The sequence below is a fragment of the Parasteatoda tepidariorum genome, chromosome 4 (assembly GCF_043381705.1).
Source record: "Parasteatoda tepidariorum isolate YZ-2023 chromosome 4, CAS_Ptep_4.0, whole genome shotgun sequence".
In the NCBI taxonomy this organism is placed as follows: Eukaryota; Metazoa; Arthropoda; class Arachnida; order Araneae; family Theridiidae; genus Parasteatoda; species Parasteatoda tepidariorum.
Genome location: NC_092207.1, coordinates 31,656,018 through 31,680,308, shown reverse-complemented (window position 1 = coordinate 31,680,308; position 24,291 = coordinate 31,656,018). Strand labels below are relative to the sequence as shown.

The following is a 24,291-nucleotide window of genomic DNA, read 5'->3' as shown; positions in this document are numbered from 1 at the left end:
ATATATATATATATTCACAAAGCCTACAGATCTGCAATTTTTTTTATTTGATTTTGATTGCATCTAAATTGGTGTTTTCAACTTCGCAAAAAATATTTATCCATCAGTTCTTCTTTCAAAGATTTCATCTACTTTCTATATATATATATATATATATATATTTCAGGAACATGGATACGTTGCATTGGTTCGACAGTTTCCTTTTGAATCTATTTTTAAGAGAATGTCTGTTGTGACAAAATCTGAGAGAAGCCATTCATTTGAAGTATTTTTAAAGGGAGCTCCAGAAATTGTTGCTTCAATTTGTCAAAAGGATACAGGTAAACATTTCTCTAAAAAAATTTAGGAAGCATTCGAAACATTGGAGAAGCAATTAAAAATTTGGGAAATTCTTATTATTTATAATGAATATCATTTCAAACAATAGACAAATTCTATATTAATATTAAATACGTTCACCAATGCTTTCAAATAACAGTAATGAATTCAAATTAAATAATATTTAATGGGATAAGGGGTTTCTCAAGGCTTTTGCATAAGTAGTTTCAAAAATAAGTATATTTTTTTACTGTATTTATAGCATTAGAAAGCAATTTTTAATTTTCGAAAATAGAAAAGACTTTTCTTCTATAAGCTTTTATTATATATTGTTTCTTATAAAATAATAAATATATTATATACGTCTTAAATTTCAAAAATACAATAATAAGTTATATTACAGTAAAATAAAATGAAAATAACTTTTAAAAAAGTATTTTATTTTTTATAGGAAGAGAAATTTTTCAATTTAGAACAAATAATTTTTAAATTTTAGTTGAGTTAGCAATAAGTGCAAAAACACTTTCCGAAGACTCCATATATATAACGTATTTAAATTTCAAAACAGTTTTTTAAAAAATTAAGTGAAAATTTATACTCCAATCATAACACGAAACATTACCCTTACATTTTATTAAACAAAATAAATTGCAGCAATTATAAGATGTCCAATGAGTTTTCATGCAATATTTGGAGCATAACGTACGCAAAAAAGTAAAGATAAATGGTACATCACTCTTGTACATCGTACAAACAATGTCTCCCTTACATCGTGCAAACAATGGCTCCTTTACATCGTGCAAACAATGACTCCTTTACATCGTGCAAACAATGGCTCCTTTACGTCGTGCAAATATTGTTCAACATTTGTACCGAGAAAACGTAGCTGATTATCTATCAAATCATGTGAGACACTTAAATTCTCAGTGTCTGGTTGATGTTAAATGCTCAAAATTTGAAACTCTGATTATTTAGAAATCTAGTACTCTGTAGAAACTGTTTAATATCTCCTTGAATATGTTGTTGAACTATCCAAAAAAATTGTGGAAAGGAGCACTGTATTTGAATTTAAAACAAAATTGAGCTTTCATATATGATTTAAAGGATATAATTTAAATCTAAACACCTTAAATTGAATCGATTTCAATAATCTCACTCGCATCCACACCATACTTGAAACATTTTCGCATCCAAAAACACCGATGTTAGTGCACTTTGGATATTGTCAGCCAATTATTTTAAGCCTAGATTGAGTTCGCGTGAATTTGTTGTTGTCTTCTACGCTGTTATACGTTTACAAAAGCAAAAATTCACTGTTAAAATATAAATGCATGTCTTCAGTTGTGTAATTATTAAATTAATATTTTTATTTTAAAAATCTGTGCCTTGTTTTGCATTATTTTAGAATGTATAATTGAATGTCTATCCACTTCGGTTTTGTTAAGCCTAGTTTTGAATTCATCTTAATTTTCTCGCTATGCCACGGGTATGTTTAATTTACAAGCTAATTTCATTGTAATATAAATGCATGTCTTCAGTTCTGTGATAATGAAAATTATATTTTAATTTTAAAATCTGTGGCCTGTTTTATACTGTTTTATAATACATAATTTCTATCCACTGTGGTTCGTTAAGCTTAGTTTGAATTCATCTTAATATTCTCGCTGGGACACTTGTATATTTGATTTATAAACTAATTTTACTTAACGAATGATTGTTTATATACATTTTAAATGAATGATTCTTACTTTTTATTGCATCATAAAAACAGCTTTTCTGTCTCTCGAGTATATCTTATCTTACTGTAATTATAAATTTTAATGCTACTGAGTTCAAAAACTGGCAGCAGCTACTTAACACAAAGTAATTTTTTTTAAAAAAAAGAAAAAAATCGTTCTTCTGGTGCAGTGAAGCACCAAGAACCAAGAGTTATTCATTGTGTTTCAATACATCACTTGGTGCACACGTTTTTTGGTATTAAGATGAACTAAGTCTTTTTACAGTGTGTGGGAACATATTCACATGAATGCTGTGCATGCTGCATATATAAGTCCTCAGAAAAACTAAAGCTGGGTAAAGAAAAACTGAAAGGGGGTATCAAACTAACCCCCTTTGGACATCGAGAATAAAATTCTGGTAAAAGTACCGTACGAAATTTCTGGTAAAAAAAATCGTAATTCTGGTATAAAACCAAAACATATAGTATTTAAAAAATTTATTTGATAATTTTTTCGTTCTTATGATAACTGTTTAACGAAAATTCTGGTTTTCAGAATTATAGTTCTTACAACTACACACTTAGAAAAAAAAATAAAAAATTGTGAAGTAAATTTTACCGAACAAATGGTGCTTTAAGGTATCATGATAAATTTGCCAAATTTCAACACACATTATAAAAAGTTATTTAACTGTTAATTTTTCCAAAATCATTACCAAAGTGCTTCGATAAAAATTAACGAGCTTTCTGGTGTACCCATAGAACCAGAAACTCGGTAAATTTTATCATATTATGGCATTTTTGGCCATACTTTTTTTCCCACTGTATAATGATTTTAAGCATAATGGTGTTTATTTCTTATAAAAAAAATCTAAATTGTTTTTACCACACCACGTAAGCGAACTTATTGGGCACCCCATAGACTATGCTCAAAAGATTCGAATTGTATTCGAATTCGGAATATTACTCTTTATATTTCGATTAGTTACATTTGCATTAACAAAAACGAGCGGCAATATTTTGTGTGAATCTATAAAGAAATTTTAGGGCTGAAACTTTCGTTTTTTTCCCTTTATGATTCATTTGTAAGTAAAATCATTTATTTCATTCTTTTTTGTTGTATTTAGTTCCTGATGATATGAAAGTAATTTTAGACTCCTATTCATCTAAAGGCTTTAGAGTAATTGCATTTGCTTCTAAAACTCTAAATCAAGATGTCACAATAACACACATAGAGAAAATGAAAAGGTAAGTCATCATTAATCATTAAAAAAATTCAGTTATATTTTTTAATAATAATTGAAATTGATTAAATCGTATCAGTGAATCAAAAGATTCCGTTCAATTTTTAATTTTTCATCATTCAATTTACAATTTTCAAATAAAGCAATCATTGATCCCTACCAATATATGATTACTAATTAAGACTTAGAACAATACAAAAACAGATACATATAACTATGCGTTTCAGAAAGAACGAGCTTCCCTTCATTTAAGCAGCTCATACCTCTTGTAGTACGTAGTTCCATTTTTCTGTGTCATAATCATCTTAAATCATAAATATTTGTGTGTTTCACACCCTTTTTTACTCTTCGAAGCTTTTGATATAATTTAAATTGTTCAATTGAAGATTAACTCTAAACTATTGATCTAAATAAAATCTATTTAATATTTTTATTCATTTTTTTGTTGTTGCAATAATGCGGATTTTTATCATAAGAATAAATTTTTAGAATCCGTTGATCTGAGTAAATTCACAATTCATTCTAACATACTGATTTGATATTTCATGCTAATCTATTAATTAATTTGGAAAAAAATATACATATATATTATTTTATATTAATGTGCAAAATAATTGTGATAATCAGCAAAATGAATTTCTTATAATCCGTTGAGTTTTAAAATTTGCTGACTAATTACAATAATATTTCGCAGTTATAATAGTATTTTGTTATTTTATTTGTGCGAATATTCCAATCTGTTCATTTAAATAAGTGATTCTAATCCTTTCATTTGAATCAATGATTCTAATCTGACGATTTCAATTATTCAATCAAGTTTTTTAATTAGCGACTATTGATTAAATCGTAATGTAATTTAAATAACGTAACGACTCAGAGAACTGATTTGCTTGATTTAAATCACTTTAATGATCCATTTTGTTCAACTTTATTAGCTACTATTAAAATTTCCTTTACCATTTAATTCCATTCCTCAATAATAAATATTTTAGTATTAATCAGAATTTAAAAATTTACTAGAGAGGATTTTGAAAAGAATATGACGTTTCTTGGATTGCTGGTTTTGGAAAATAAGTTGAAAGACGGGACCGTTTCAGCTTTACAGCTACTCAGAGATGCTGATATACGACTCATTATGGTAACAGGTAAATTTACATTTTATTAAATGCTTAATTTTACACTTATTTAACACCATGCTAAGTGTTTACAAAAATGATATTAGTTTAACAAAAGATGCAGTCACTATTACATAATGTTTTCAAAATAGTCGTGACACTTCCAATTTTTTAAAACTAAATATTGAGCAGAGGGTCTGATAATAAAATTTCTCCACTCGCACACTTTGAACAGCCATCTAATGCCTATATCAGAGTTTTGTATCGTGAACGCTAAGGAATATGAAAAAAAGTCAATTACTAAGTATAAGATAGTAATTAGTGATATCCCGAAATACGTGAAAATAAAAGGATTGAATAATTGTTTTTGAACTAGAAATAAATGACATAACAGTCAAAACTATAGTAATAGTGAAATCCAGTATGGAAATAAAAAAAAAGCTTATTTTATCATTTCGTAACAGAATGGATTTAAAAATAAAATCTCCTACTTACATATCTTACATCTTCAAAAAACAATAGTAATATGCTTAAAATTTCTTTTTCTTCCTTTTTTTAAAAATTTAAATAGAAGATTGTTAACGCTGTGTCTAGCCAGTTGGGTGACTCTATGATAACTAGGCGTATGTAAGTTGCAAAGATAAAGAAATAACTCTTATCATATATGTGACCAGCATTATTATCGAAGGCATTGACCAAATACCAGCATTTTTTTTAAATCAAAAACTTATTGCAATATACAAATGACGAATTTTCATCACTCTGCTACTGGCAATTTACTGTCAAATCACGAATTTTTGTAAAGCGAACTGATTCATGCTAACATGGCTAATTTATTCCACAGTTTGTCCGCCGCAAGAAAACGATTGAGAAGCAAATCAGGGTACGAGCCCAAAACTTGAAATAGGGCTTGAAAAACTGTTAAAGAATTTTCCGGCAGACAAGAGAAAAACCTTGTTTCCGTTATGATTTCTCAGCACAATAACATCTCGTGACAAAATGAACTCGTCCAAAGTCAATCTTCTTCTTACGGTGGATTGACTATATATAGACACTATTTTTATTCCTGTAGTTTTAAGAATTTTTTAAAATAAGAAAATGAACAGCTTATTAATAAAAATCCATTTAATTAATTCTGCAGGAATTATAAATTATTAAATTTATGTAATGGAAAGTTTTGTAAGTTAAACATTTTAACAGCATTTCAACAAATATTTTAACAACTTATAAGGGTAACACTTAAACGGATTTATCGAGTATTAATTGATTCTATAAATTCAATTTTTTTTTTTACTTTCTTACAAATTTAAATTTATAAATTGATTAATTGATTATTCATGATCTAAATCACTCACTGATAATGTCTTATTGTAATTTTAGGAGATAACCTTTTAACAGCTGTAACAGTAAGCAGAAATTGTGGGATAGTAGAAGAGAATAACTCAGTTATTTTAGTAGAAGCAAAAACGACGCCAGATATTTATTCCAATTTGAACGACAAGTTGGATGTTTCATTCACATATGCAAATCAAATTAACTGTGTAAATGACTCATCTGTAAGCAGTAAGAATGATGTAAGCTTAATACTTCATGAACTTTTGAAATTTTGTTTTGTTTGCTTATTTTCGTTTATCCATTTTTGTTCATTTCTTGTATTTATTTATTCATATATACAAGTAACAAAATTATAGAAAATATATAAGTATTTTGTTTTATAGTTTTGATAGCACGTTACTTAATATAAGCATATACTTAAACAATTAGTGTGAACAATTAACATGAACATTTAAAGTGAATTCAACAAGAAACTGTAAAACGAATTTCGCATTTCCTACATTAAAGTGTGAAAAAATTCTATTTAGTATGTCAGTCAAAAACGTTCTAAGATTAACCCACAAATAGCCCAACGAAAAAAAAAAAATCAGATGTGCGTTGTATCGTGTGTATAGTGCAGACTTTTAAAAGATTCCAGTCAAATCCAAGGTGAAGTCAGGTGAAGCCCTTAAAGGGGGGGGGGTGCTGCGAGGGAGTGTTCAGGAATTCGAGATGTTTGCTATTTTCTTTTATTCTCAGATACCTTGTATGTAGTGTAAATATTGTATATAGTTCTTACCCTAACCCATATTTATCTTGTATTTAACCCTTGTTGTTGTTGCTTATCCTCATAGATCTGACATTAGTCAGATCTACTCCAAAAAGTTGTTGACAGGCAGAGGTCGATGACAAGAAGGGGATCGGAAATTAAGTCCGCCCTGGACAGTTCGACGCGATCAAGTATATGTTTCGGTGAGGTTGGCTGGATGCAACATGGTAAATTTTTGTGCCACGTTCGAATGTTAGACATTTTATGTGACCAGTTGAGAATCTTGCCAATGCAGTCTGGGAGCTTCGATCGCAATATTTAACCCTTAAATGTATTTATTTCATTATGTTTTCTAATGCAAACTCCCCACCTCCGCTTACCTCGATCTGATTATATTAAGAGGAAAGAGCAGATAGCTCCCAAGGATAAACTCTGTACCTAGAATTCACATTATCATTCATAACATTTCAACCATTATTTATCTCGGTACTAAAGTTTTCTATAAAAAAAATTTCTGGGAGAAATAAGAAGAACAATATATAAAATCAAATATCGGATGCTGATAATAACTTTTTATGCGGAAAATTACCGTCCAAGCTCAAAAATGACTTTATAACGTGTTATAAGACAAATCAATCATTTATAGGTGATTAGCTAAGTTTAAACTGAGCCGTATGAGCACTGATGCTGTTGAACGCTCAAGACGTTTAAATAAGCTGACAGCACCGAACTATTTCACAAAATTGTATAATGCATGCAAATAAAAGTTGTGTGAGGTATTCATATTTTTAAATATATTGAAAGGCTGCGTATAGATTGTTTTACAAGGATATTTAGTCGAGAAAAGAACTGTTCTCAGAAGTGATATCACGTTTGCTCACTGTGAAACAAAAACAACATCGTGTTGAAAATATGCAATGGTTACGAGGAGCTCCTATTTGCAACCCCTCAACTCCTTTTGTTCTTCATATATAATTAGCTCTTAGTGACTTTTGCCTATACTACTGAAATGATACTCTTTGAAAAAATATTTGACACAGTTGACGAAACAGTATTGGAAGTTGAAGTACTTTTGAATGATCTCGGCAATTCCTCCTATAGATAAAGTAGCTAAATGCCAGAGAACTTTTGAAATGCGTGTATCACGCGTAAAAGAAAATATGATAAATAAATTTAAATTTAGAATAAAAAAGTTTTTTTTCAATACACTGTAATTAATTTTAGTGTATCTTAAAGCCAAAAATGGTGGCAACTATTTTATGGTGAAATATCAACTATTTTATGGTGGCATAGTGAAATGCCATAGATGATTCTTGATGTTATCAAAAGATCAATGACATTTAACTATGCCCTTTAAAGTACTTGTGAATGCTCGATTTGGTAATAACTTAAAATAAAGTATTCATTCATACAATCAATTAGGTTTTCCAAAGCCTAATTCGGAGAAATATTACACCACATTTCTTACAGTCTCGAGATTTTTTGACGGATGTGTTATACCTCTTTTTAAATTGCGTTTTTAAACATAAATATTACGTTTATAATTTACAGTTTTCAATTTCTACAATTGGATATCGCTTTTTTGCCTTTGCACTTTATGCTTCGCAAATATTTTTTTTTTAAATTTCAGACATGTTTATTATACTTTCATAATTTGATGCTCCAGGGATAACTATGAACAAAAATAGTAATGACATATTTATTTAAAATATTTCGATTTAATATGAATTTATTTAATGATATTTAACTACTACTTTGTTTTTATCATCAAGTTATTATTTATAGCGCTTCGAGGAAATAATAATATTACATAATGCATTATTACATAACATATTACGACATAACATATTACGACATAAAATATTAGTACGTAACATATTATGTCGGACTGTCATTTCAATACTATATATTTCATGTCTTAGCCGGGAAGATAGTTCTTTCTTATACTAAAGAAAAAATTGCTGGTCTTTTTTGCATTTTCATTTGTGGGTGCATCTTGTTATTTACGAGTAATGTTTATTATATGTTAAAACTATTGTAAATATTTTGATAACACTTCTTTTCAGAATGTTAATTTACCAATTGAACTTGGAGAAACATACAGCATAGCAATGGAGGGAGAGACATTCAATTTATTACGGGTACACGATGCTCATTTGCTTATAAAGGTAAAATACTATAGAAAAAATTAACTCAATTAATGATTTAAAGTAATGCAACAAATACTTTAATTTTTTAAAAAAAATACATCTATATTTTCACAGCTTGTTCTTAGAGGTGCTGTGTTTGCTCGAATGTCACCAGAACATAAATTGCATTTGATAGAAATCTTGCAAAATCTTGGGTAAGATTTAATTATTTGATACAGAAACAACTTTTTTAATTGTTTTATTTTAGGATGCATGATTTATAAGTATTATTTGGTGATTTGCTTTCCTTTCATTTTTGAACAAATAACTTTTTCTCTGTACAAAATATAGTGATTGCAATATTTTGTTTCAAATTGTTAACTTTAAATAAAACTACAGTTCTTATATGCTTTTTTTAATAAATTAATAAAATTACCACATATATTTATAATTTATATAGTTTAACAGCGTGAAAAGATATATCTGTGTAACATTTGACACTAATGCTTAAACTTGTATTAGGTTATAATGTCTTATTAATAGATCTTACAAAATAATTTTTCTTCTATAAAAGCAAAAGAGTTTCTTTTTTGAAAGAGAGGTAAAAAAAAAAGATTTTAAAAAGGAATACAAATGTTTCATTACTTTATACAAGAATCTTTGTCGGTGCCCGGATGCTGAATGGAAGTTACTTGAAATACAGTGAATGATACGAAATGTATGAAAAGTAATAATAATTCGAGTAATGAAAATTCTCAAAAGTATCGATACATTTAAGCGCCTTTAATCTACATTTTATTTATTTTTTTATTTACTTGTTTTTATTATTTTATTACATTATACACAACTTTTCTAAGAAGTTTTATTGCATTTAGCCAAGTGTTCAACATCAGAAAAATATAAATTATAACCTTTTTGTTCAGATTATCTATTTCAATAGTCTGAGATTTTGTAACTTCCGTTCTTAGAATAAGACAAAGTTTCCAGCATTGTTGTACATAGCGGAAGATAAAAACGAACACAACGTTTAATCTAACTATCGTATTTTTTCGAGCTAGAACTCAAGGATCTGACCGTCTATATGAAAATTAATAATTCTAGTTACAAAACTTTAAGTATGAAACCAAACGCAAAAAGTCCTTTTTCTGAATACATTCTTTTAATAAAAGGAGCAGTCGTAATCTGTAAAATATGGTACTAATAGTTCATCAGGAGAGCAAAACGGACTTACTCTTGAGCCCCTTAATGTAATTTTTTTCTTTTTAATCTTTTTTTTTTTTTTTTTTTTTTTTTTTGTCCCCTTGGAAAACTTCTTTTTTATTGAATTTTTCATTATTTATTATATTTTTCATTATTTTTTATAACTAAAAATATTTTATTTAACCCGTTTAAATTTTTGATTCTTTTTAGCTATCAAGTAGGCATGTGTGGTGATGGAGCTAATGACTGTGGAGCTTTAAAAACAGCCCATACAGGAGTATCTTTGTCAATGGCTGAAGCTTCAGTAGCAGCACCATTTACAGCTACACAGCAGGATATTCGTTGCATCAGTACATTAATCAGGTAATATAAGTTTTCGAGGTGGAGTTTTGGAGTTGAAATAAAATAATTGTTTAAAATTACACTCAATGCTACTGTAACATTTTTTTAGGGAAGGGCGAGCAACTTTAGTGTCAACATTCGATGCTTTTCGTTACATGGTGTGCTACACTTTCATGTTTCTAGTAGCTATATTAATGCTGTTGTGGGTAAGATAAATAAATTTTTTAACTATAACTATTTATCGTGATTCATGTATTAAAATATATCTAACAAAAAGTCAAGTTTTTATGATCAATGGGAATTTTTGTTTTATTTCATTTTTCTAAACAAAAATACTCTGGTCAGCGGAAACTGATTTTGGAAGTAAGCACATTTCTTCACTGCTTATCGTCAACATTACCAACGTCTGCCTGCACCTCGCTAAGTCAGAGGTTCTCTTTTTACGGATGGTAAGATTTGAACTATTTTTCATAATTTAGCGTCAATCAGCCAAAGGTAATGACACAGTGTCCGGCAACTTAGTTTACTTTCACTATCAGTTCTCGCTCTACTTGAGTATATTTATGTTGTTCCTATTTGAATAAAAATAAATATTTTGACAGGATGGTCAAAGGCCTTCAGACGGTGCTTATGTGATAATTGACGTCATTCTTAATTTGTCACCTCCATTTTTATGTAAGTAATTATTATTATTACCATAGATAAACTAAAAATGAATCGAATTTATTTACTATATTTGAAATGTAAATATTTTCTTATCCTAACTGAAATATTGCATTTATTATTATCTATTAACTTAAAAATAAAACTGGGGATTTTTTGAAGACCGATATTTATATTTTCTTAAAAATAAATTTTATTATATAAATTTATAAATATTTTTAATACTTATTAGTACGTACTCAATGATTAGTAATTATCTAAGTGTACCTCTAGTATTTAAAAAGTATTGCGATTGGTAGGCACTTGACATAGTTGATAATTAATTTTTGATAACCGCTAATTTTTAAAAATGTTTGATGCACGCAGAGTAACTATCAGCATTTCAAAACAAATATTTTACTGGATCAAAAAAAAATGCTTTATAGCTCTACAGCAAATATAGTTAAATTATTTCTCAAATTAATAATTAAATTAATTATTAAGCACAGGTTATGGACTATTTTCGGTTTTTGACTATTTTTTACTATTTTGACTGGGTTATATTTACCTTAACATAAATTTCGCATCTTTTGAACATTCTCAAGTTTCTGAAAAACATTTTTTAATAAGACATATACGGTTTACTGTAAAAAAAAATAACGAATTTTTTTGTGTCACAAATCAAAATAATTATTGAAATGATTTATACATGGTCACTTACATAGACTGCGTAATCTTTAAAAACTCGTAGTTGAACTCATTTTGGTAATTTCAAAAGGGGAAGCGAGTATTTAAATTTGAAATAACTGGACTCTAATTTTTAAAGAAAAAAAGGGAAGTCTTAAGTAACTCAGTATTTACGAAAATTAATTTATTTATATAAATAATTTTAGTGCAAAAATATTAGCTTGTAAACAAAGTATATTTCTTTAAAACCCAGAAAAGTATTAATTAAAAAATTCCTTCTGTTCCAATTGCTACTATTACTTCTTTGATATAGTCACTATTTTTGAGCTTAACATAAGTACTTTACGAGTATTTATGTAAAGCTCAGTAGCAATCACAATAAAATGCACATCCATTCATTTTAACAATTAACTATTATAAATAAAAATTTAACAAGTGGGATTAAGTTATTCATTTCATTTAAAATTAAAAAAAAATTAAGTATGAGAAAACTTTTAGAATATAACTTTTATTTGAAAGTGTACAAGCTCTTTAAGAATAAAATAGTACTTATATTACAGCTCGACTAGGATGGTTACTCCTTTTTTTAAGGAAACATTTAGCGTTCTCTCCTTTTCCTACAATATAATGCGTTGTCGCGGCAACTTATAGGGTCAAAAGAGTTCAATTGGAAGTTTTTTTAACAAAATTAAATTACATGTTTCAGCGTTTTTAAAAAAATTACAAATAAAAAAACAGAAATGCGTACTAGGCCTACTTTTTAGGGTTAAAATTACGCATTGTTAGTTTAAAAATGTTCTTTTTTTGTTTAGTTGGAGCAACAGGAGCTTATTATAAATTAGTCAAAAATCACCCAACAAGAAGTGTTCTTAGTTTCATACCTCTGTTTTCCATTATTTCCTTCATGTTCTTCCAAATCTGCACAATGAGTATAGCCTACGAATTCTGCCTCTCACAGCCATGGTAAGTAAATAATCATAACTGTTCTTAAATAAGAATTGAATATAAGATTGTAAATCTAATTAGAAAATTTCAAAATATTTAATAGTTATTTATTTTCTAATTATTACTTTGCCATGCGAAAGCAAGATTTTGATTATCGGGTTTTCATAATATAAGTCGAAGTCATTTGTTTTTGAAACTAAACTGTCGAAAATTCCGGATTAAATTACGGCAAAAAGTACATGCATTCTGAGTGCCGGTAATTTTACTAGAACATAAAAAGAACAAATCCATTTGCATGTAAAAGAACAAAAAAACTGATATGTCGTAATTTTTGCAGTAATAACTTCTGTAAAATCACTGAATCACTCTAAATAAATAAATATTACGGTAAAAATTACGGCGAATTTAACTGTAATGGATGTTAATAGATGTAACGGTAAAATTAATTTTACGAATGACACGCTCAAAGTTCCGATACTTTGTATCGTAATTTGATCCGTATTTTTTTACAGTGTTCATCAAAAACATTTGAGAGATTTTTCAAGTATTTTTGGGGTATATTTCACAAAGTAAAATCGAAATTTACTAAAGATATAATACAATTTTTACATTAAAAAATGAAAATACAATCCAATAATATATTTTTATGTATATTTTCTAAAGCTAAACACTTTATACTTTAACATTTTAAGCAATATGAGAAAATAAGGTATTTATAATTGTTTGTACTTGCTTATTTATTGAAAAGTCCCTGTAAGTTCCGTCATTAACTAATTTATTTTCGACTATCTTCAAAATATACTAATATATACACTATTAATTTTCATGTTGGTTTTAAATATTTTCGTTTTAGTTTAGATGTAAGATATTTGGCAAGTACTGTGTGTAATAAATACGCGGAAAAAAATGCTGTTTTTTTTCGTTTCTTTTCCTGCTATACGCATATAGCAAACATACTTGTAACATCATTTTTGCCAAGAAAGTTAAAGCGGAAGATAATGTAAGCAATAACAAACTACGGCTTGCCAAAGATACTAACTAAACTAACTGAAATATTCAATAACGAAGAATTTCTCGAACCAACATTGCCTTAAAAACATTAGGAAAAATAGTTTGTGTGTATTGTTTGACTTTCAATGGCTTCAATCAAGCAAGAGTCCAGAATTAGAGCAAATCCAGTTTGCATTCACAGATATCTTTCCCTTCTGAATAAGTTAAATATAGTTTACTATGTGAAATATAGTAAACTATATTTCACCTTAGCCAGATTTTATTGATTTCCTCGTAAGAATGATTTATATAGCAACCATATATTCCTAAGCAATGTGCTAAAACATAGATTTGTAATAGCAATAATATTTAATTGATTTCTAAAGAGTAAAATTACTTTTAAATTAAAATTTACACATGTAAAAGTTGTATTATATACACTGTAGATCTAAAATAATTATTTATGCTTGTTCATAAATTTCAATTGAATAGTGAAAACCAGGCATTTCCACAACAGCCCGTTGTGGGACCCCGCCTTCATGAAGTTTAGGGTTTCACAATTACATGGCCAACGATATGATTGTAGCAATGTGGTCAATATTGCGAGTAAGCCACCTTTACTTCCCAGGACAGCTGGCACCCATCTATCTGAAGTTGAATGGGCTTCAAGATTTGTGGTCTAAAGCAGTTCTTCACAATAACATTTCAATGCCTTAGCCCTTGAGCCATTACGTCTTTTGAATAATAAACACTTTAATATTGGAAATACGATCGACAAACGAACCACTGTATTTAGAATTGTGTATTTCATTTCCGTTTTGCAAAATTTCGGCATAATCACAGTTGTTCTTATACAAAAAAGTTGCTCAGAGTTTTGAGATTTTTTTTTCTTTTTTGTATATATAGATTAATCTTAATTGCAGACGTAGTCCAGCGCCAGGAAGTATATTGTATACTTAAGACTTTCTACTTAAACAAAATTTTTTTTTTATTTAATCTAAAATTGGAAAATAATCTGTTTTGAGTCCTTTATCATAAAATGGTTTAAAAGACATCAACACATTATATTTTTATTTTTATTTTATTTTGCTTTATAACCAATGTTAAACGACCAACCAATATTGAGTTTACGATTACCATTGTTCAGCTCCATGGCTTTATAATTTTGAACCCAATCCAGAAGACAACGGAACTCCTTAATCAATAATTGGGTGAGTTTTGCTTTCGTAGAAGAATTTTTGGCGGAAGTTACCCGCATTGGCGTTGCATGGAGTGAAAAACAACGAAAACCTCCTACGGTTAGCCGGATGACGAGGGGACTCTAAATCATGATCCGTCTACCACTGAGGATATCTAACGTCAGTACTGTGGTCACTGCGAGTCGGGTGCGGAATTCGTGTCGACTAGCCATACCTGAGATTCGAACCCACGTTCTATCACCCCGCTCTATCACCTGAGCCACCATGGCTCATCAACATATTATGTATCGTTTTCAATTACTTCTGCAACTTTAAACACATGCTTTGTTTTTTTTTCAACAGGTACGTGCCATTTTCATTCGACAAGAAGAACGCCCATTTCCCTGAGTCATCATATTCAGGTACGACAATCCTTATGGTGAATATGATGACTTATTTAACTGCAGCAATCGCATTTCCTACTGGTAAACCTTATCGTGCCAGATTCTCTTCAAACAGTAAGCCAAGCTATTTTTTTACAATCTAAATTCAAAATACTGCTCCATATTTAGTACAATATTTTATTTTTGCATTGCACTTTTAAATGTAATAAGTTGAAATTATGATTGTCTTTTCAGAACTATCATAAAAGCATATTTATAATCATACTTATTGAAAATAATTTTCCATGCAATGCGAAATGTGATCGGTGTATACTAAGAAACAGCGACCTTAACGATATAATTTATTTAATTTTATAACAGAGATTGAACTATCAACCCGTTTAAGGTTTACGACTATCAACGTTAAACTCCGTAGCCTCTTAATTTTGAACTCAGCCCTGAAGACAAGGGAATTCTGTATCGAGCATTGGGAGAAACTAGTATTCATTGAAGACTTTTTTTATAGAGTTTACCCACATGTGCGTTACACTGAGTAGAAAACCACGAAAACCTCTAATGGTTAGCCCGTTGAAAGGGGATTCTAATCCATGAACTGTCTGCTACTGAGGATATTTTACGTCAGTGCTGTGGTCAGTGTGAGCCGGGAGCAGATTTCGTATCAACCAACCGCCGTTTAAATTCGAACCTAGGTCACTTCATTGGGAGGTGAAAGCTCTATCCTCTGATCCACAGCTGTTCATATACGTACACAGTAAAAAAAAACTTTTAAAATGATTAATAAGTTGTCACTCACACACAGATTGCGCCGCAATCTTTAAGAACTAAGAGTGGAACTCATTTTGGTAATTTCAAGAAGGGAAGCGATGATTGAAATTTTAAATAACTGAACCCTTGAATTTTTTACAACAAAAAAAAGGAAATTTTAATCAGAGCAAAACCTCTTACAGTTAGTCTGACTGCAAGGAGTTTCCTACCCATGGTCTGTTTACTACTGAGAATATTTTACGTCAGTACTGTTGTCAGTGTGAGCCGAGAAGCAGAATTCGCATAGATCAGAAATCGTTGGTATTCGAACCTGGATCATCTCATAGAAAGACCCTATCCTCTGAGCCACCGTGGCTAATAATAATGTCATTAAAATCTTTCTCTAAAAATATAGATAAATATTTGTGTAAGGCTCTGATGAATTTGAAGGATCAAAAATACCATCACAATATCACACCAACATGCGGTAAGACAGGATATTGGTGACAGTAAGCAAGCATAAAAAAGTTGATGATTTCTTATTCAAATGTGAAAGCGGATGTTAAGAAAAGCAAGTGCCAAAAGACCAAGAAGAAACTCAAGCTGAAAGTGCAAAAAAAAAGGGGAAAAAAAACGTTTGTCTTAGAATAGTTCTATTTAAAAAAAAATATTTAAAAAAAACTTGAATAAGTTAACTTTTGATAATTTATTTTCTAAATAAATATTGCTGTAAATAAAATTCCTCATGATTAATTATAGGTTGTTGATTTGCCTGCATAACTAAAACGGATGATTTTCCGGACATCATGACTCCCATGCAATCTCCATAACGTTAATCATAAATAAATTTTTAATATTTATACTCTCAATTGTCTCAACAGAACTCGAATTAAGCAAATTAAAAATAAGAATGTAATGTTAAACATATCATTTATAATCATTGTAAAAAATTTATTTCAATGATTAGAAATTAATAATTGTGCCTGTACATTTTACTTTCCTGACTTTATTTAAACATGATATTGATAATGACAAGTTCTATTCACTGAATTACATTTCTCTTATTTCCATACAAATAATCATTTTTGTGTGTAATTTATGTAATCATATAGATTAAATTCAGTGTAGGTTCTAATAATTTCATTAGGAGCATTATGTAATAATTTTCTTTTAATCATGGATACAATTTCAACTCAGAAGTCATAACCTGTACTTTTTATTCATTTGCACTTTTCTTCTCTAGAATTATACGTGAGTGCTATTATTGCGCAGTTTATTCTCGTTGGCCTTATATTTTTGTACCCTCCCGGCTTCCTGATTTCTTACCTAAATGTAAGTACGAATATAAATATATTGTTTATAAAAAAACATCGCATATGCAACAGTATTGTTGCATATGCGATGCAGTTGTTTAAAATAGGTTTAAAACAATTTTGTTAAAGTGTATTATCTGTTTATTTAATTTCTGATATCTTATTTTATTCCATCATTTCATTTATCCACTGATGTGATATGTGATATATAGATTGATTCAGTACATCGTTTACAAACTTGAAGGAGCAGAGGTTCTATATTCTTTGGGAAGGACTCAAATTGAGAATTGCTCAGCAACCCATGGAATGAAATGTCATAATACGCTGCTAGATATTTTCGAATGTTATTCATATTTGAATGCTAATGAATCGATTGTTTGCTGTCGAAAATTTCCCAGATTTACCTGTTTTATCGTAATTTATTGACTTGGTGAGCAAGTTGCCCAGCTCACTGATTTGGTTGCCAATAGAGACAAATACTATAAAACAGCTATTCCTTGATCTATTTTGATGCAATTTTTGACAATACTATTAGAAAACTTAAAATTTAGATAATATAGATAAATATAGTCTATAATATGGAAACCCTCTCGGGTATACAATACTAATTCCGGCAAGGGCTGCAATATATTTTCAATCCTTTTATTGTATTACGACCCTATAGAACAAAATTAAAATGTCGCATAATACCATTTTAGTAAAAAGTTAAATAAAATAATATTAAGCTTTGTTTCTTCGATGGATTTAATTTGGTAAGTTAATAATACTAGCAAATTAAGCAACTAATTAAATTAAAATAATATGTTTGAATACCTGTGAAATTTTATGTAAAAATAAAGGGTTTCGTCTTTACTCGCTGCCACTCACCAGTTCACAAAATTGCTTCGATATCATTTTTATTTCTTGTCAAATTTATAAGCCTAACTTTAAAAATTTTTCATTTGAAAGATTCTAAATTGCTTTATTCCGTTAACACAGCTTTGGTTCCACAGATTTTGTTTTCAATTTTATTGATATAAATTTTGCTCTGTTATAATTGCAACTTCATCTACAAACTCTTTTAAATCCAATTTAATTATGTATATATACATTTATTCTGTATAGTAAGATTCCTTAATATTCTTATCGTAATCATTAATCAAATTATTTATTACTTAAAGAAGGAACAAGATGATTCGCACATTATTTCCCTAATATTCTTATTGGAATCATTTATCAAGTTGCTTATTACTTAAAATACGAACAAGATGATTCACACATTATTTCCCTAATATTCTTATTGGAATCATTTATCAAATTGTTTATTACTTAAAATAAGAACAAGATGATTCACACATTATTTCCCCAATATTCTTATTGTAATCATTTATCAAATTGTTTATTACTTAAAATAAGAACAAGATGATTCATACATTATTTCTCTAACATTTTTATTGTAATCATTTATCAAAGTGCTTATTGAAAATAAGAACAAGATGATTCACGCATTATTTCCTCAATATTCATTTAAAATAATCATTTTAAAAGCAATAAATTTTAAATATTTTTTTACATAAGTGACATTATTATAAACATGATTGAAAACAAAAGTATTTATTGTTTTCGTTTAAATCGGATTATATGAAATATTAATTAAAAAATTGGTAATCTCGCAATTTACTTCCTAATCCGAACATAAGTAAAGGAGTGAAATTAAGCCACGCAAAAAAAATCTTCTTATAAAAAGTATCTTCTGTAAGTAATAATGAATAATAATAATTATTAATAATACATAATCCATTAATAATTAATTAATAATTAATCAATGATAGATAATAAATTAATAGTTAAATAGCAATTATTAACACAATTAATTGATTTTTTTAACATTTACGAAGTAGTGTCATCAGGCTAAACGCTTTTAATTAAAATTAAATATGATTTTTATCTTCCAATAAGGAAGATAAAACCTTTTCACTACTGTATTTGTGATTTGTATTTTCTTTGTTTGACAATATCTTTTTAAACAAACATATCTTTCAAAACATATAAGTGCAAGACCGTCACCAAATAAATTACGTAAATTTGTTCAACACCGATTTAATTATTTGAATGAATGAAGTAAACAGGCTTTATTCCAGATTTACTTTTAAAAAAAATTGCACTAATACTATCAGCAATAAGCATTTTCTGAACTAAAGTTTAGTATTATTTTGGAATTTTTGAATAATTTAGCAGGCAAATAGATCATTTGCCTGCGTTTAAATTTTTGAGTTTAGATTTTTGGCCTAGATACTTTTGGGTAATTTACAGTAAAAGAACTTTTAAATATCACCAAAATCGGTTTGCTTCTGTTGAAATTAAAATACTTTAAAAAAATATCCGAACATACAACTAATAAAAATATTTTTTGAAAAATCTAAATAAAAGTATTTTTCATTAAATGAAAACAATTTTGAAAAAATATCAGACAGAAATAACTTACAATGGATAAAAATAATTTTTAAAAAATCCGAATAGAAATAACTTTTAACGAATAAAATTAATATTTATATATTCGAAAAACTGAAAATATATAATGCACAAAATACGAAAGAGAACCCTTTAAATGCCTCAGATTAGATAAATATACCTTAGACCTTAATTAGATTCTTATTAAACTCTTTAGAAGAAAATGTTAAATCCATATTCATTAATATTTCTTTTCAGTTTAAACTCGCACCCACTTTAAGATATCACCTGAATCTATTAGCAATATCCTTGGGTGGTATGACATTCTGTTTCATTTGGGAAGTAAGTAATTCATCAAATGATATTTATTTAATCTTTTTAAGTACTTTTTATATGTGCAAATCAATAATTTCAACAACCTCGGATGCTCAATTCATCAATATGAACCAACATGCATCACTTTAGTGATGCATATTGATTCGCTTCCGACAATCACTATACTGTGGCCATTATAATTCAAATTAAGTGCATAAATAAAAATAAATAATTGTTTAAAAGCCACACTTCCATGTAATTAGTAGGAGATTGTAAATAAAATACAGTGCAATTAAAAAAACAAATACAAAATATACGGGCTTTGTAATTTCGCGTAATATTTCGTTCAATGTGGTTTTGAATTTCAGATTTTTTAGTTGGGTCTTTAAACATTAGATCACAAATTACAAGTATATTAGTAAGCCGGTAACATAAGTACTTGCCTTTTAGTTTTTAAAATTGAATGCCATTAATAATTTTCTTATAATTTAAAAGATTCAGGTATGTACTTTAATAATATCTTTAAATACGTGAATGTATAAATTCGCTAATTAACCAAGCTGAATACTTGTTTTTCGAAAGGGTTGAATTAAAAAAGAAAATAATTAATTAGTACTTAATAATACTACTATAATATCATATATTCATGCACAAAACTGGTGTGTATATACCACACAATTAATAAAGCGGAAATAGTTTCAATTATTTCTTTTCATTTATGATTATCTGTTGCAGTTCCGTGTGGCTTCATGTAAATAAATAAAGCAAAACGCATATTTTGTGGTTCATTTCATCAGAATAGAGATTAATTACTGCATTCAGCATCACTTGACATGATGCCATTGCTCGCGGCTCGTGATTGACGAAATTTACCACTATCATACACTTTTCGTCGGTACATATCTCTTTTGACGGGCCGTAAAATACTTATTTCTACAGTATGCGTATTAAAACTGCTCAGTACTGGAGCAGTTTTAATAATTACCAACTATATCAGCATAATACTTTATACTGTGCCGTAATTACCACTGTGATTATTAAACATCAATTCACTAGTATATAAGACGTGCTAACTTGAATCAATCTTGAGGTACCTTTTGGAAGATGAAGGTTGTCATTGTCGATAAATCCACCCCCCCATTGGTGACCCGGACGTGATATGATCACGCCGAACTTGACAGTAACGCCCACTTCGGTCTGGTAACGCCTATTTCGATGGATGGTCCACATTGAACAGTTGACTTGCTACTTGTGACTGCGACATTATCCACCTCCTCACGCTGTTCTTACTCAATCTCGTCTCGATCACACACAACATCAGCCTGCATACACACGTCTGCTAAAGACAACACAGGAACGACTACGACCGTGAAGTTAAAACACCTCTCACATTCAGCACTCAAAAAAATCCGGTGACCTTAATCCAGCTCTCCCGGGCTTTCACAAATGCAGCAACTAGTCGTATCCGTTCATTGAATTCTATTCCTGATAAAATTCTGGTGGGGGAGTATTGTGGCGTAACTACCACTACGATTATTAAACATAAATTCACTGGTATATAAGACGTGTTAACTTGAATCAATCTTGGGGTACCTTTTGATAAATGAAGGTTGGCATTGTCGATAACTCCTCCCCGCACAATACCTATATTAGTATATGGGGTACTTCTTACATAATCTTTCTCTATCTGAGTTTTATGCGAAATATATTTTTGTCTGTGGTGGCAAACTAAAACCGAAATTTTAAAAACAAATGAAAATCTTATAAGACCTAGATGAGGACCATTTCTCTAACTCATCTTTGATATACTGTTTAAAATTTGCTGTAAGTAATGGTGGAAAAAAATTCTTTCGATTCTACTCCGTTAAAATATTTATACACTATCTTTGTTAGTGCTGGAAAAATATTTGTTGAAACCGCGGAAATTCCGTTGTAGGATTCTTACTAAACCTTTCACCAATTACCAATAATTACCATAATTAATTAAGCATCATCTGCGCATGACGATTTTCTATAGTTCCCCTAAATAAATAAGTATCTTTACTTCATCTACTTTGCTTTTTAATACATAGCTTTTTTTTATTTCAATCAATACACATTATCAATATTAATTAAGCACTGGTGTAAGTAACATGACAATAAATGTTTTCGGTTCCTCTAAATGAGTAAATATTTTTTCTCCATTAAATTTGCCTTTTAGTATCGGGGTTATTTTTTATTGAAATTAATACAGTTTACCAACATTACTTAAGCATCATTGCCATCAATAATAGTATGGCTTCTTTTTTATGTTTCTCCTCAACGAAATAGTACCACTTTTCTATTAACTTTGCCTTTCTATGCATAACTATTTTCTTTCATTTACATTACCGTTGTTTTTAAATATATGTTACCGGCAAAGTATGAAACACCGGCATTGTATAGAATGCTTGACGTTTTTAGGCAAAGTATGAAATGTGATAATTATTGCATACTTTCCCAAGGCATTGTATAGAACGCCTAGGCATTCTATAGAATGACAAATGCTATTTAGGCAAAGTATGAAATGAACGTCCTGATGAGGCTATTATGTAAATGATATGCATGTTACAGTGAATGATCGAAATCGGTGGTTGTTGACTTTCACCGGTGAATGTTGACAATCACATAGTCGCTTTGGTGAATGTCCGAAGTATTTATTTCATCCGATTTGATATTAATTTATTCGTGAATATAATTATTCGATATTTTGATACTTACTGACGATTGATTAGAAGAAACATCAGTGTTTAGAGTATCGGGTAAATATATATCGGGCAATGGCTCTTGACCTTAAAAAACATCAGTGTCGGGTATACCGGGCAAATGTATACCAGGCAGTGGCACTTAACCAGACCTAGTATATATTACGGACATTTACCAAAGGTCCAGTCGTACTAGGTTTAGTTAGCCACTGCCCGGTATACCCTACACTGATGTTTCTTCTAATCTATCGTCAGTAAGTGTTAAAATATCGAATAAATGTAATTACATCCACGAATAAATTAATATCAAATCGGGTGTAATAAATATTTCGGACATTCACTAAAGCGACTATGCGATTGTCAACATTCACCGGTGAAAGTCAACAACCACCGATTTCGGTCATTCGCAGCAACATGCACATCATTTACATAATAACTTCATTAGGACGTTTATTTCATACTTCGCCGGTTTCTCATTTGGCATTCTATAGAATGCCTAGGCAATGTGTGAAATATAAATCATTTCATACTTTGCCAGCTAGTTTTAGGCATTCTATACAATGCCGGATTTCTTACTTTGCTGGTAACATATACAATAAATTAAATTATTTTTCATCTATGCATTTATCTTCAATTTAAAGAAGAAGAAAAAGGATTCATATTTTCTTAAACATTTTCATCTTTTCTAACAGAAATTCATTGTACAACGATTCTTGGCTAACTTTATTCTACCGAAACTTAAAGGAAGAAGAGGTCCAAAGCGAAAGTATGAAAAATTGGCACAGAGTTTATCGGATGAAGAATGGCATCCAATGCTATCAAAAGAAGATTACTCGAACAACGATGAACAGCCTAACACAGTCTGCAGCGTATCTTTGAGCACACAAATAACTAAAAGAGAAAACTATGTAAACTTAAAATAAGCAGCTAATAATTATGTCTTCGATAATCTTCCAGTACAATATTGTAATTAATCATTATAAATATTTCATTTTTGTAAATAATCACGTATTGTATTTGAAATATTCCCCAGAACTGTCACGAGTTTACTTCGAAGATATTATTATTAGAGAATTATTTCTCTTAGAGAAAGTAATATAATTTTAAGAACACAATAATTTCTCATCATTCTGAGTGGTAAAGTTTATTGACAATATAGTATCTGAAGAAACATTTAACATTTTTTTTTAAAAAAAAGTTCTAACGAAATATGCTTCATATTATTTTTCAGAATATAAATCAATTAAAAACTCCACTAATGGGTTAGTTTCCCGATATGGAATTTTGGGATTTCGCTCCAAACTGTTCTGGCGTTGGCGTTCGAAAACAAACTGAAAAGTTTAATCAGCTTTTACAGTAAGAGAAGAGTAGAGATATTCTTTCCTTCTTCTTGTTACTAATAAATGATTTTGTGTAGAATTCAAATGTTTTGAAAACATTAATTCAAAATGTTTTCCAATTCTGTACCGACAGTATTTTTTGTCACTTTTTCATCAAAATTCCTTAAAAATATGCATTTGGAAGTAAAGAATTTGATTAGTGCAATAGGAATGAATAAAAAAAATATTTAAAATAATGATTTGAGCGAAAATTATGAATTGAATCAATTGAAAAATCAACAGTTATCAAACGTAAACCGTCAAACGATAAACTTCTCAATTTTTGTGATATTAGAATACTAATGTAAAGTCAAATCCAAATGTTACAATTTTTTCAAATAAATTTTTCTTATATTTGTAATTTATGTTATAATAAATATCTTTATATAAAAA

At 29.0% G+C, this 24,291-nt stretch overlaps 1 protein-coding gene across 1 annotated transcript in view; it reads left to right on the top strand.

Annotated features, from left to right (window-relative positions):
- The window catches only part of LOC107456608 (polyamine-transporting ATPase 13A3), a 71,191-nt gene extending 46,900 nt beyond the window's left edge, over positions 1-24,291 (top strand). The window contains 14 exon segments of the mRNA XM_071179614.1: positions 167-320; positions 3,163-3,283; positions 4,300-4,424; positions 5,775-5,968; positions 8,544-8,645; positions 8,742-8,821; positions 10,017-10,169; positions 10,258-10,354; positions 10,751-10,823; positions 12,290-12,440; positions 14,954-15,108; positions 16,982-17,070; positions 19,740-19,823; positions 23,212-24,291. Of these exon segments, the coding sequence (XP_071035715.1) occupies positions 167-320; positions 3,163-3,283; positions 4,300-4,424; positions 5,775-5,968; positions 8,544-8,645; positions 8,742-8,821; positions 10,017-10,169; positions 10,258-10,354; positions 10,751-10,823; positions 12,290-12,440; positions 14,954-15,108; positions 16,982-17,070; positions 19,740-19,823; positions 23,212-23,442 (1,809 nt within the window). The 3' untranslated portion in view covers positions 23,443-24,291.